The sequence below is a fragment of the Mesitornis unicolor genome, unplaced genomic scaffold, assembly GCF_000695765.1.
Source record: "Mesitornis unicolor isolate BGI_N332 unplaced genomic scaffold, ASM69576v1 scaffold149, whole genome shotgun sequence".
NCBI lineage: Eukaryota > Metazoa > Chordata > Aves > Mesitornithiformes > Mesitornithidae > Mesitornis > Mesitornis unicolor.
The window spans coordinates 21,085-35,915 of record NW_010206372.1 but is presented as its reverse complement, the minus strand read 5'-3'; the positions used below and the strand labels follow the sequence as shown (position 1 = coordinate 35,915).

The window sequence follows — 14,831 nt, the reverse complement described above, 5'->3', positions numbered from 1 at the left end:
CTCAAATAAATATGGAAGAGAAATTAACTGGGGTTTTAAATACTTTAATTAGTTTATAGAAAAATATACTAACGATGTTTTAAAGATTTCAATTTGTTAACAAAAATACATTGAATTTATGTATACATTTAAATTAATATCTCTCTACGAACAAATGAGTCTTTTGCAAAGCCCTTCAGATTTAAGGCCCGATTCTGTGTTTCCTTCCCTGCTCCCCCATTAGAATACAGAAGGCATCCTCCTTTCCCATGAAAAAAGTAGTGTTTCTTACTCAAAATCAGATTGATGGTCAATTAAGCTAAATGCCCTGGAGTGGGTAGAAGAAACTTTAAGTTAGCACAGCAGTACTGATCTTAATTTGGGGAGCCTTTGCAGATGCTTGTGTGCAGTATGCAATATACTGGGGAAATAATAACAAGCATGTCAAAAATGAGTGTTTTTCTTGGAACCATTCACCATGAGATCAGAACCTGGCTTAATATTTTGCAGTGAAACATGTTTTCTTTTAGTAACTCTAGAGTTTGAATATTGTTTACCAGAGCTTATTGCTTCGATGATGATCATTCACCCTTTAAATGTAAACCAATTTTCCACCTTTTTTAAAATCCTCTACGTAACTGATTATGTGACATTAGAATTTTCTCCTTCTCCATCTGTGTAGGTGAAGAGTTACCACAGCGTGATTCAGATGGTACTGAGGGACATCCCAGAATCACCTTGGTAAGCTGAGAAATGATATTTGCCAGTAAGATGTGTAGCCACATTTTAGCTATTACATTATTTACTGGGTTTCTTCATCTTTCTGGTGATGATGGATGGACATTTATAAAACATTTTATCCTCACAACCTATAGTGGTAAAAAGAGCATCTCTGTGAGCTTCACTCGTGTCTGAACACACACCTTAGCCCTAGCTAAGGCTGCACTTCTCTCTGAAAAAAGATAATACTGTCATTTTGTCTGTTAATTTCCCAGGCTTTCTGCTGAGACTTCCAGCAGGTTTTCCTGTTATTACTGTTTGTCGCAGCAGTCTATGACTTACATATTTGTTCATGAGCAGACTGGGACAACGAGAGTACTTTTAAAAACCACTGGAATTTTTCCAGTTTTCAATCGTCCCCAACCTGAGCAAGTTGCACACTGGCTGTCTGTAAAACTTTTGATGGTTTTCAGGCTTGATCTGGCAGTGAAAAGATGGAATTCAGTTTAAACACCGGTTTAAAATCCTTAATAATTCTACCATATTTCTTCCCAAAGTTTAATAAAAGAGGGGATGCTTCAGGGCAACCCAGAATGCAAAGCAGGGGATGCAAAAGCACTGGAAATAGAAGTTAAAGGATCAACAGAACCCTTTCTCCTTCTTCTGGAACCGTACGCCATTATCATCCCTGGAGAAAACTTTACTGGTGTAAACGTCAGAAAAAAATTCAAGGTTTGTTTGCTTTTGACTTCATTGTTATCATGTGCATCGTGTCACTAGATGACATAGGTGTTCTTAGAAGATATCAGACAATCCATGTTATTTTAGCTTTTCTTAAATCTTTTTAAAGGAGGCCATGAGTGCAGTCTGTACTAAAATGCCCTAGCAGGCCTCCTTAGCCCCACACCCCTGGGAGCTGGCTTTATTCTTTTTTAATCTCTCAAGTTAGATACCACAGAGCATTACCCCTGTCAATGTTTTTTTGGGTCACAGACCTGTTGCTTATCAGTTTGTCACTCCTGTAGTGTCAAAGTTTTCCAGTTGGGAGGAACAGCCAAGGGATGGTTTAATTACTTCATCACAGAAGCAGTTTATTCAAGCACAGAAGAGCTGCAGGATTCACATATGCTGCAGCTTACCAGACCTTACTGTTTCCTGCAGGTTCTGGTAGTTTCTGTTTGACCATTATGGAACAGAGCGCTGCTGTTATTGTCCACTCACTCAGCATCCTCTTCACTGCAGATCAGGATCCTTTTGATCTTAAACTCACATGGTAAAAATAGGCCTGCTAGCAAGCGCCAGCCAGGAAGACATTCCCCAGTTAATGGTCTTCCCATTTTGTTCTTAAAGATACTGCTAATCAGCATTTAATTTTGTGCTTTCTTTTCCTAGAGTTTCTTTTTCAACTTAAGACAGCCGTTTCATACTTTCCAGTAATCCAGTATAGCTACTCATGTGGTGTAGGTAGTTAAGTCACTGGTAATATAATGACATTCTTCACAGTTTCCAAGATGTTTTTAGTCTTAAAAAAATAAGAATTTGAACTGTGCTTAGAAATAATTGTGCTTCAGAGAACAAAGTTATTTGTCGTAATTAAGAAATAATGTCTGAATAGATCTGAATAGATCTGAAGAGCAGGCCAAAGTTTTTAAGAGCTTCCATCTCTCTCACAGACAGAGCCTCTGGGAAAAACAAGAGGCTGCTCTCAAACAAAAGATTTGAAATTTAAGCTTTGAATATTTGTAACATTTTTTTAAATAGGGGAAGAGTTTAAAAGGCTATAAATATGATGAAGTTTTTGAAAAGAATGGTTAATGGATTGTCTTTATGTTTCAGAAAACACCTTCACTAGTATGAAGGTAGCCATCTAATTAAATACAGTCCTTTCAGCATAGATCTCCACATCTGAGCTACCTGCACTAAGCTTTCCTTATGGTCCTCGGAGATCTCACTGGCAGCATCCAGGGGATGGTCCATCTCCTCCTGTAGGCTAAGATAGGTTGGAGGAATTGCTCCCAGCACTCTCCAGTTGGCTTTCTTTTCAGTAAAGAGAATCCCAGGAGATGAGGTCTGTTTCGCATCTGTTTTTCGGACACCTGAAATCCAGTCAGGTGAATCTCACTTCTTCGTGTCCTTGTTTCACATCACAGAGGAGAAAGGAAAGGGAGGACACAGCATTGTCATGAAAATGACAGTAGTTAGTGCATGGTTAGTGCTAGTACTGCTCAAGGCAGAGGTTAGGTGAAGTTCTGTGCCTTTCCACTCTTACTGTGCTCACTTTATTTCCAGATTCTGATGAAGATACAGTCTGTTGTAGCTAGATTCGAGGTATATTAGCAGGTTGTAATGTTTAGTGATGCTCAGCATATGGTTAAATTTTGCAAAGTAAAATACAAGTGATACAAGACTTGCAATACCTAGTTTGCAGTGCATCAGTACTCTCAGCACTCTGGCTTGTGGCTGTGAAAGCTTAAAGTGCATTAATTGTCTCATTGATTTTAATTGTTTTAGATGTGGAATAACAGCAAATCAGTGATCAAGTTCACATGGGAGAAAAGCATCCTCTGTGAGATTATGGAAGTCGAACCTCATACTGGCATCATAGGTAAAGTTTCTGTGACTTGAAAGCACCAGTTAATGACAGAAATATTTAAATTTGTATGAGTGGAAAAGAAAAGTCACAGAGCACTACAATGCAAGCTGCAAAACAAGACCTGATCCCCACCCCACTGGGGATCCAGCAGGAGACTTAATTTGTTGCAGGAGTTACAGTAACAGGCTTGCTGCAGGTGATTTCTTTGCAAAATGGTGAGACAGGACCCTGAATTTTTCTTTTCTAGATATGAATCAGTGCTGTAAGTTTGAACTGGCAATTACTGGAACCAAACCTGGCCGTGTTAGCCATAACCTGCAGTGTAAAATTGAACACTGTCCAGAGCCGGTTGTGCTGCACGTTGAGGCTGCTTTTAAGGTAAGTTCAGTGTTGAGGCGTGAGTGGCTGTGGGGCATGGCCATTGTCCATGTAAAGCTTTTAGCCTCCTGAAGGCATGACAAATCTAAAGCAGTTACAAACAGGAGGTATTTTTGCTGTCTAGTAACTATTGAGACGATGTTGGTACTCCCATGACAGTAAGTATTTTTCTGCATTACAGGCAATGCATTTGCTTTCTGCTATTCTCTGTGAAACTGAATGTTCATCTTAGATAATACGTGCTTCTTAATTAGGCAATTTTGGCAGAAGTGTCCATTCTGACATCTCTTTCCTGGTGTCCTAGGGTCCACTTCTTTCTATTGACGTTCCATCACTGCAGTTAGGTTTGATTAAGCAGGGTGAGACTGTGGTAAGAACCTTTGAGATTAAAAATCTGTGTCAGCTGCCAGCACAATGGAGAATGCAAGAAAGCCAGGTCTGTCTGGCTGAAAGGAATGAAGAGGTAAGTCACTGCTATAGCTGGCTATGCTCCCTCTTCAGCTGTTTCTTCCTTATGCTTAGGAGTTGTAATACTCATTCCTGATACCAAAAGTTCTAACAATTCCCTGAACCCCAGAGAGATTTTAGACTTAATCTCTTGAATTTGTTGTCCCAGCACGCATTCATATCCCAATGAAGATCAGAGATCAAGTCCTCCATTCCTCCTGCGTAAGAGCTACCCCTTTCCTTTCCTAAACCTCTCCAGCCCCCACCCCACATGGGTGCTCTTTCTGTTTCCACTCCTCCAACCCTCCATCCCTGACCTTCTGTGCAAGCATCTCTCCAGCTTGTGGCACCTTGCAGAGCTGCTGCTAGCCCCTTGTCTTGGGAGGAGACACTGCTGCTGCTGACACGCTCCCCCTCACTCCATGCACAGGCATCTCTGTTATGCCCCTGGCTCTGACTCCCCTTTTCATTGCCTTTTTATTAGCTATTCCTATAGAAGCAAAGTCCTGTCTCCTTGTCTAGCCAGGTTTTCACAAAGCTAACGCTGCGCTTACTGAAATCAGCCCAGGTGGGACTCCAGAGGCAGAGGGAAAGGACATGTCTGAGAAAAACTAGACACATGCATGTCACAATCAGCATGTGTGGCTTCAGCATTTTACACCTGCTTTGCAGGCTTCAAGTAAATTTCTGTTTCTCCTTTCATAGGTATCTCCCTTTACCATTCAACCGTCTGCTGGAGAAATACCTCCTTTGGGTATATGCAGTGTGTCAGTTCAGTTCACATCACTGCTGTGCCAGCGTCTCCAGACAATATTAGAACTAGAGGTAGAAAATGGAGAAGGAAGGTAAGGAGGCGAAGTGGCATTCTGCTTTGTTTTTTCCCTGAGATTCACATGTGATTTTCACTTTAGGTAGTTTTATCTCCTAAAATAAAAATACGTGGCAGGAACTCGGAGTGGGGTTGTGTAACCTATCAATGGACTATCCAATCACTAATATTGCTAAATAAACATAATCATCATTCTTTCCAGCATGCTGTTGTATGTCTAGCACATTTCATTAACAGTAACAATAGACCATCTGTGTGTTTATTTCCAGTCATCTTCCTGTTTTTGTTGAAGTTCAGACCCCCCAAGCGTGCCTGATATCTAGTCATCTGGTATTCACTGAGATTTATACCGGGGTTCCTGCCAAAGCAACCAGCAAACTTTTTAACCAGACACTGCTGCCAGCAAAATACTTATGGGGAAAGGTAAATGTGCTTTTAATGGATGAAGAGTACAGCAGGGATGGAAATTGTAATTTCTATACAAATACAAACTACTCGTAAAAGCTTTTCTGATGTATCCTTTGAGCACTGATTCCTGTTTACTAGCTTATGAGCAAGACTTCAACTTGAGACCAGCCTTGAAAAGATTAACTGTGAGTTGGTACTAATATGCTCTTACTGTCTGGGACTCACTCCTGGGAGTACAGGTGGGCTCAGATGTGAGGGGAAATAGGACGTAAGCTACCAGAGTATTAAACAAACGGCCATGACAGTTTAGCATTTGCATTTAATTCAGCAGAGCAAAGAAACAGTGGTGCTTTTGAATTGTGCCAAAATTTTGCTTGAATTTTACATTGTGGATGGGATTCAGCTCACTAATTAGGACCCCTAAATTTGATGTCAGCATGTACGCTATGGTCTGAACTCCCTTTTCAGTCAACTGAAATCTGAGCAGGAAGTCAGTCACCAGAATATACACATCTAATGTTGTTTTGGGTGCTATAGGGTGTTCTTCCTCACCTCCAGGCATCACTCAAGAAGTGTGGTCTCTTGTAAGTCCTGCCACACCAGCCAGCCACGCTTCTATGGTTTGGCTACCCTATGTGCCTGTGTCTGGGCAACTGAATCCTACCCCTTGTGTACAGCCAATGGAGTCCAGAGACTCCATTCAGCTCCCCCTAAAACAGACACCTACTTTAGTCTGCAGAATGTTCTCTAGCACATACTACCTGGACGTCTGTTCGCTACAATGGTAGTGTTGATGCTCATTATGTGTACAATTAGGTTAATTAGCCTGTAAGCTGAATCCTACTGTCAGTGCCTTGGTCATTCAGATCTACTCAGACATCCAGGGTTCAGCTTGGTTGCCTACATAAAATGTTTCAGTGCCATCCGAGATGTCCTTAGGTGCCCAAGACATCCTAACTGAGTGTGTGGATGATATAGGACCTATGGGAAAACATTTTGGAACACCTGGAGCCTAGGAGGGATATCCACAGCATTTTACATGGTACCTGATGTTTGTGTGTGAGCAAACGAGTTGAACCCCATACATGCCATGTGCGTTTAGTCAATTAGGGAAGGTGCCAACACCAGGATTGTCTCTGTAGGTCACCTCTGTAGTCAATAGAGAGAGATGTGGCACCTGTAGGATCCTGCTCCAATATCAGACAGGTTGACTTCAGCCTGGGAAGGCTTGTGACTGTGAAAGGGATGACAGTGACTCTGCTCCCAGCCCAGATGCCTCAATTGGGGACCTGAAGTCATTTGGAATAAATGTAACATAAGGATCTTATCAACCATGGAGGAATTGTAAAACAAGCTTCATCTCAACAAACTGTACATGTCGCTACCTGAAAAGTGTCCTAAACCTTAGAATAACTCTGTTTCTATAGTTCTCTTTGCTCTGTAGAGAAAATCTGAAAGAATTGGAGTTAATGAATTAAGAGAGTTACCTGAATGTCTGTCCTTTCTGTTCAGCAGCTCATTGGAAGTCAGGCAGCTTTCTGCTCTGCTGCTGTCTCCCCAGCCAGTGGCACCCTAGGCCCACATGAAGAGAAAGAATTCTGCATAGAGCTGTCAGCTAACATTGTGGTAAGTTTAAAAATGGGTGCAATTTTTATTAAAACAGCAACGCTGGTGTTCTCATCTTGCCTCCATCTGGCAAAAGGAAGGATTTTTATATGCAAAATATAATACTCTATTTTTTCTGTGTAATATCTCTGAAATCACTTTGCCTTAGAGGTAACCATGGTTGAAGGCAAGACCTGAATCAGTCCACATGGCGTGCAGTTTTCTACCCTGCCTCTTTGTTTCCCAGCTGTTCTTGTTTTCTTTCTTGATTGCCTGTTCAATTACTCTTAATGCTTATCATGTTTCTTAGAACACACAGATCCTCACTTTGGATTATCCCAAATGAATTGTAGCAGAATGGCATATATAGTACACATTTGGTTTTCTGAATGCAACTGGGCTCAAGACATTTTGATATTGGAAAACTTCGAAGGGGCTGATGGCACTGAGAGCCTGCAAAATAGGATGTAGACTGTGGAGTGTACAAACTTCAGGAATTCAGCCATGGACTTTATAGGTGCATTCAAACAGCTGATTTAATGCAACTGAATAAAGGAACTTCCCATAGGTGGGATGCATTAGGTCCAATTACAGTCACTGGAGACATAAGTTTCAGTCATTCACTTAAAAGTAGGCATTCAGTACTATAAGAGATGCCCTGACAGATCTCAGATACCCATGTATGCCTGGTGTATGTGGCACAGGATTCCAGTAAACCTGAGCCTTCTTCATGGAAAGCTGTGAGCTCAGCAGGACACACAGGGCATCCAAAGGGGCACTTTTGGATTTGGCTGGGGAACTGACCGAAACATCGTCCACATTGTAGGGGAGCTAGATGCCTAAGTGTTATTAATGAATCAGTGGATATTTACAGCTCATATTTGGAGTTCACCTCATAGATGAACTCGAGGATGCACATTTAGGGAGTTACATTTAGAAGTCTGAATCTGGAGCTGAACCCCAATTTCTACAATTTTATGCAGGTTGCACCAGTTCGTGTATTGATAAGACAAAAAAGAATAGCATTGACTTAGCCAGAGTACTGGTGTAACTGGGCCACATCATTCATCCTACACGTCCAGCTTTAAACCCAGGTAGAAATAAAACCTTGGTTTTGGAAGATTATTTAAGCATGATTAGAAGTGATTAATGCTTCAAGACTTGCAGTATAAGAAGCATGTCAAAAATCACTAATGGAGCAGTTTTAGGCCTATGGACTGATGCAAGTAAAAAGCCAAGAAACAGCCACACATTTTTACCTTGGTACTGCCTTCTAAGCAAATCTGATGCTGCCAGAAAATGCACTTAAAACAAGTCAGTAAAACTTTTCACTATTCTATTTTAATTCTGGTTTTTAGTCCAGTGAAGTTCAGACATATTTTCTGAATAAATTTCTTAATGAGGCTGCCTTTCCTCTGTGATGTTTGCTTCATTCACAAGAAAACTTGACTCCTTTCAGGGTGAGCTGAAAGACCTTGCCCTTTCCTGTAGCATAGAAGACATGATCAAACCTCTCTTTCTGAGCATTTGTGGAGAAGTGAAAGGACTGCATGTCACCTACTCGATACCTTGTGACAGTGAAGTTGCCAGGTAAATTAAGAGTTTACCCCTGAACTGAACAGAAATTACTTCTTCCCAAAACAAAAATACAATAGAGAGGGGAAAAAAATCCCACTTACCTATGTAAGCTTAATTCCTCCTCCTGCTGTAGGCAGCAAGGACAGTAAAATGTGCTGGGACAAATCGCTGAAGGTGCCTATGTGAAGAAAAGGTAAAGGGGTTACACCATAGCCAAATTCAGCATCTTCATAAGCACAAGAGAAGACTGGAGAAGGGCATTACTCCACTCCCACCATTGTTTAGCTGAAACAAATGTACACCTGTGAATTCGTTAATTCATGAGTAATAAATTGGTGTCAAGTTTAACAGCACATTAATGAAACTCATGTGTTGTGTCTGTTCTCCCTTGTGCTCCTGGCACTTGTAACCTGCCAGTTGTCTGACACTTGTGTGTATAGAGAGCATGAAGAATTACTTTTCTCCCTGGTAATCAAAGCATGGGACCTCTGCAGTCCCTCACACGTCTGTGAGTAACAAGTGTTTTCTGGAATGCCAAAAATTTGCAAATTCAATTCTTAGACATGAAGAATTGTACCCCAGATCCTGTATTTTAGACCATTAAGTTCTGTTGTTGCACTGTGAGACATGATACTAAAGAAAGATGAATATACTTCTCTTTGACTTGGTATATCTGGCTGATCTTTATTTTATTTTTCTGCTATGTAGCATGATTACTTTCTTTTGGAATATGTTCATCTTTATACATTTTTACATAAGTAAAAATGGCTTTAATTTGGTAGGTTGCCATGTTACACATGTCAAACATTTTACCCCAAATAAATCCTTACTTGGACAGAAGTGAAAAAAATGAAAAGTGGTAAATGCTGATGACAAAAACCAGAGGTTGCATGGTCCTTTTACACCACACTGCATATTGCACGATTCAAAATCTACTTAAATTCTCTGTGGCATAAAAAAGAAGACTGATGTTTCAATACTAATGTATTTTTTTTTCTGACAGCGATGAAAGACAAACGCTACAAAGCCCATGTGATCTTCTCTTGGACTTTGGATCTGAAGTTGCATTCAAAGCCATCGTAAAGCGTCAGCTGATTCTTACCAACCACACTGGAATCTGTGCTCCGTTCAAACTAGAAGCTGAGTATTTTACTGACTGTTCACTTACTCCAGAGCAAGGAATCTGCCCGTAAGTCTTGCTTTTCTGCATAAAGGCTCAAGTACGAATTTAGGGCTGGATTAAATCTGAAATCAGGACAGTGTGCTATTGCCTCTGTCATGAGATACACTTTCGGCAGTGCTTGGTGGGGTTTTCTTAAGCTCTTACTCTGACTGTGGTAATGAAACCTGCTGGTGAGGTTTCCAGCAGAAACAGACAGCTTGCAATGCAGGGTCAGAAGATTTAGATGGCAAAACACTCTTGTTGCCAATGGACTTAAGCAGGTTTACACCAGCTAAGGCTCTGCTGGGTGAGATTGTAGACAGAAGTTTACAACTCCCAAGTTGATTCACTCTTAAGGATGTTACTTTCAAAAAATGCTTTGTAGGCAGTCCTTCTTTAATTTACAGTGGCCACTAATCCAGAAGTCAGGTAGAGCTGTTACTTTAGCAGAGTCCTTCTCATTTCACAGAACTGTCATTGTGATTTTTTTTTTATTTTCTCAAGCTCCCCCAGCTGCCTGGTGACAAGAAGAGGGCCCACCGCAAAACGCGCAGCCAGAAGAGCAGAGTCAGGTATGAGAACAGCTTTTAATCCCCTCAGTGGAGAGAAGGGAAAGGCCAGCATCAAATGTGCCAGACAGGCACATCATTTCACTCTTGGAGTATCTGGCTAAGTCTACACTGTTAAATGACTTAGTCCCTCAGTTTGTTCTTGAGTTTGAAAGCCCACATTGGATAAGCATTAGGTCAATCTCTCTTTTCCCCCCAGCCTTGCTTCTTTTTTCTCTTTCCCACCCCCTACTTTCTCTCTTCCTCTCCCTTTCCTTCTCTCTCTCTTTCCTTCTCTCTCTCTTGCCTCTTCTTTTTCTTGAAAACAAGCGTCTGAAACCAAGATGGGTGATTCTGGTGACAGTTCACTCCCAGGATCTCTCCCAGCACACAGTATGTATGACATGCATAATGTTTGGCTATTTCCCTCCTACAAAGCCTTCCAATACCATTGCAGCAGCCTTTTCTCCCTCAAACTCTTTTATATACCCTCCCCACTGTGGAAAGCTACAGCACAGCCCATCTATCATTTCTGATTCGTTGTACTGAAAAATAACAATATTTGGAGACCCATGAGACCCAGGGAGGGGGGAAATGGGAGTGAAATGCTACAAAGTGTCAATATGTCTTCTGTATCCAAAATAAAACTTGGACATATTGGTACCTTGCCATAGTGTTTGGTATCTGTTACAAAGACAGAGCTTTTCAGCTGTTGAATGAGTATGTAAGATTGGAAAAATGCTGTTCTGACAGATTCCATGCGAGCTTATTGATTTAGAAGGCAAAGTGACTCAGAAAATGGAAAGGCTTTGCTCTTTGTAATTCATTCTTTGCGTTGAAGAGCACACGGAGGTAAACAGGCAGCTGCTAATAGAACAATAACACAAATTCCAGCTTATTTTTCTCAAATTGAGGGTGTGTTTTCATGTAACTGATTAGTGCCTTGCATATCCCAAAGAGTCCTGGATCAGGTTGTTGGAAGGGAGTCCTATGAAATAATCTCTGCAAGAACTGACTCTCAAAAACCCAGATTAAGACCTACTGCTGAAGGGAACTTGGGTAAAGTGGTATAAATGAGGGTTGTGCAAATGATCGCAGGATTTTTTGAAGCCAGTGAGGTTAGGCTGATAAACACCAGCTAAAAATCCGGTCCTTTACATTCTTTGAAAGACTGACTTTGTTCCATGCCCTCCAAATTCATCAAATGCTCCTTTGCTCTGCTCCGTCAGCGTTTGCAGCAGCAGTGCTGTCTCATGGGAAGGGAGTCGCTTTCCATCTACAACCTTCCACAGGAACCCTGCAAGCCTTCCAGCAGCTGATGATAGAAATAACAGCTTACAACAACATGTGGGGGGAGTACCGGGATGATCTTGTCTGCAAGGTCAGTGGGGCTTTGGTTTTAAGTGAAGCTTTGCTATGGCAGATTTTACACCAATTACATTTCCCAGATTTCTTTGTGTTAAAAAGACTTCTGCAGTTTGTTAGGACTCCTGCAAAAATTCAGGGTAGATGTTGCTATACCGTTACCTCCAACGACATGCAAGGAACGACTGTTTGCTGTTACAGAACATGGTTTAGTTTTGGGGTAACATGTTTATCCCTTGGGAGGTTTTCATGTGCCTTTAAAATGACTGGAGCAGTTTTGATTTATAAAATCTGTTTGGTAGCTGGCCAGTGCACTGCTCTGCTCTACCGAAACAATTTACTGTGTTGTATGGAAAAGCTTCAGGAACGCTGATGAATGTATGAGGTATTGCATTCTCCTGCTGAGAGGAGCTTTCGTTAGGATGTGAATGAGATGCTGTCAAAAGAAACCAGACAAAAATATTTGAAAATCCAATGTTTTCAAAACACAACTTTGTGACCCAGAAAGCTAAAATTTCATCTTGATTCTAATAGCCAAAATTCATTTTTAATAGGTGGGAGACTTACAACCTACATTAATTCCTATGCAAATGACTGTGAAAGGCTGTCCCATCTTCCTGCAGATGACAGGACCACAAACAGAGCAACCCATAATCAGGTACAGCACAAAATACTGTCAGAGAATTAAATACCATTGGACTACAGCCAACACACACACACCTGTTCCCATCTTTTTGTGGTGTAATGAGAAGGTCAGCAAAGTGACTGTCAAGGACAGTATCTGTAACACTGATACATTTGTCTCTGCTGCTGGCATAATTAGGAAACAATCTACATAAAAACCTGCTCAGACTTACCAGCAATCACGGTTCTAGGCTTGCAGTCATAAAAGTTCACCCATTCCAGCCTCTGTGGAGATGCTTATCATCATCTGCAGCTCAGTTCTCCTGGTCCATTCACCTGGACCAGGAGAAATGCAGCCCCAAGGTTTATAAGGGCAGGGGAAAGTTTAAGCCCTCTCATGTGGTGAGTCCCATCTGGGTGAGGGATAACGGTTGGTTTATGGGGACCAGTCACTGCACACTCAGCTGCTCTACGGCACGGCTGCTTCTTCCTGATTCAGAGGAATTAGCGGTGTGTGTCATACCGTGCCAAGAGCATCTGCGGTGTCAGCTCTGTAAGGGGGCATAGAAAATGGATTTAGCTCTCCACCATAAAACACCCTTCTGCACCTGGAAATCTGTGGCTGACACGGGTCACTTCACTGCTGCGTAGCCGTTTGCTGCAGCTGCCAGAGTCTTTCACAAAAGCTGACTTCACATGTTTACCCTGGAACGTCTGAGACTACGAAGAAAGCTGGAAAAGAGAGACTGATTAAATAAAGCAATATTGAACCTCACGGCATAGGCCATGCTTTACCTGATAGCCACTCTTAGGTTGCCAGTGCAGTCAGGTATGTTTCCACTTTTAAACAATTCTTTACTGGAAAATCATTTCAGACATTCATTGTTATTGTCTGCATGGACTGACAGCACGGTTTTCCCCCTCAGGTTTGGCACTCAGGTCTCTGGAGGCTTTCCTGTCATTCGAAGGCTCCAGCTCAACAATCCCACCCCCTGTGGTAAGGCTGACTTTTGTACAGCAAACATGGACACTTGCATTGTGCTTCTTATGACAATAAAGATAGAAGAACTCATTAGCTTGTTAATTAACAGGCCTGCTTGTTTCCTAATCAAGGCTTTTTTGTAAAAATAGTATGTAACAGTAAAGCAGGTAAGCTTTACCCAGAGTGTAGTAGAACCGATGTGATTGACTCGATGTGGTGTTACTATGAAACTGCACAACCTGTCCTGATGTGTCTGGGTTTTCGCTCATTGAAATGATGGGAATTCAGGATTTTCCATCCTGTTCTGGTGTCTCCCACAGCACTAAAGCCGGTCAGTCAGATGGACTACCTGGTTCTTCGTGGCATCATCTGGCTCTTCTCTGTTTAGACTTTTTATCTCTTGAGTGAGATTTTAAGCTCTTCAGAGCAAAGGTTAATCACTTCTTTAACAAACAAAATATTCATAATTTCGGTTAATGTTAGTAACAGTGTAGTTTAGGACCTAGAGAGTGGCCAAGATCGAAGAAGAGCATAGCACACATTTTGGTTTACAGCAAACATGGAAAGCTTAAGATGTGCTTTAATACAAGTCCAGTTGGTAGACACAAATCAGTCACTTGATATTCTGGTTCTGTGGTACCAGCTAAGCCGTGAGTCTTCTCAGTGACCAGAAGTAATCATCCTTTCTCTTTTCCAATGCAGACATCCGCCTGGACTGGCAAATTTACAACCAGGAGCAAGATGACAAGCTGGTGGACCTGTTGATGTTCTGTGGAGACCCTTTTCCTCCTAAGGACACGGATGAAAATGGGACTGCATCGATTGGTAGCACCTCGGAGTCAGAGATCGCGTTAAAGTTGGATGAAGCCGCTGTTCCCTGCGGAAGCATTTATCCAGCTTCGCAAACCACAGATGAGGTCAGTTGTTAGTCTGTTTTTTTACACTGCTGCTGAGATACATGATGGGTTTCTTGGCGTGAAAGGCTGAAAACAATAACACGCAATAGAACTTGTAACTAAGAGCTGGATTGTGAAAAGAAATGTCAGCTCCTCTCGCTGTCAAAAAGGAGTATGTGAGCAGATGGCGACTGGTATCAGCAACCAGCTTCCAGAATGAGCTGTGAGCAAACAGCTCCTTTTCTTAAAATCGTTACAGGGGCTGAGGAGATACTTTTTAAAAGACTGTCTTTGACAAACTAATGCTGTTTTTACATGAAAGTGTTCAGAGAAGTGAAACTGCTCAATTTGGATCGACTTTTCTGATGGGTGCTTTACGTGTGCTGTATCAGGGAGCAGGATCTACCCTGCAAAGTTCAAACTGCAGCTGGTATTTCGGAGGTATTTATCCCAGTGCCAAACTTAGATTGGTTACTCTGTTAGAATATGGTAGCAACTATCACACATGAAATTTGATTATAATATAGCAGTTTACTGCCTTGAAAGGCTGAGAGTGACAGAGAGAAGGTGTCATACAGAATATGTGTATTTCTCCAGCAAAAGCTTTTGCAGAAAACATTAAAATCACCTTTTTTCTGTTTCAGCTCAGGAGGCATAGTTGTTTTGAATACACCCCTAAACTTTCTTGTGCAACAAGGGAAAGTTATTGCCTTAGAG

General features: G+C 41.6%; 1 protein-coding gene across 1 annotated transcript in view; it reads left to right on the top strand.

Annotated features, from left to right (window-relative positions):
• Positions 1-14,831, top strand: part of DLEC1 (deleted in lung and esophageal cancer 1) — a 37,832-nt gene that overhangs the window by 13,550 nt on the left and 9,451 nt on the right. The window contains exons 15-29 of the mRNA XM_010191710.1: positions 662-720; positions 1,257-1,431; positions 3,211-3,304; positions 3,540-3,670; positions 3,975-4,133; positions 4,823-4,962; positions 5,216-5,369; positions 6,870-6,980; positions 8,419-8,549; positions 9,541-9,726; positions 10,204-10,271; positions 11,477-11,628; positions 12,167-12,270; positions 13,163-13,233; positions 13,921-14,135. Of these exons, the coding sequence (XP_010190012.1) occupies positions 662-720; positions 1,257-1,431; positions 3,211-3,304; positions 3,540-3,670; positions 3,975-4,133; positions 4,823-4,962; positions 5,216-5,369; positions 6,870-6,980; positions 8,419-8,549; positions 9,541-9,726; positions 10,204-10,271; positions 11,477-11,628; positions 12,167-12,270; positions 13,163-13,233; positions 13,921-14,135 (1,950 nt within the window). The remainder of the gene's footprint in view (positions 1-661; positions 721-1,256; positions 1,432-3,210; positions 3,305-3,539; positions 3,671-3,974; positions 4,134-4,822; positions 4,963-5,215; positions 5,370-6,869; positions 6,981-8,418; positions 8,550-9,540; positions 9,727-10,203; positions 10,272-11,476; positions 11,629-12,166; positions 12,271-13,162; positions 13,234-13,920; positions 14,136-14,831) is intronic.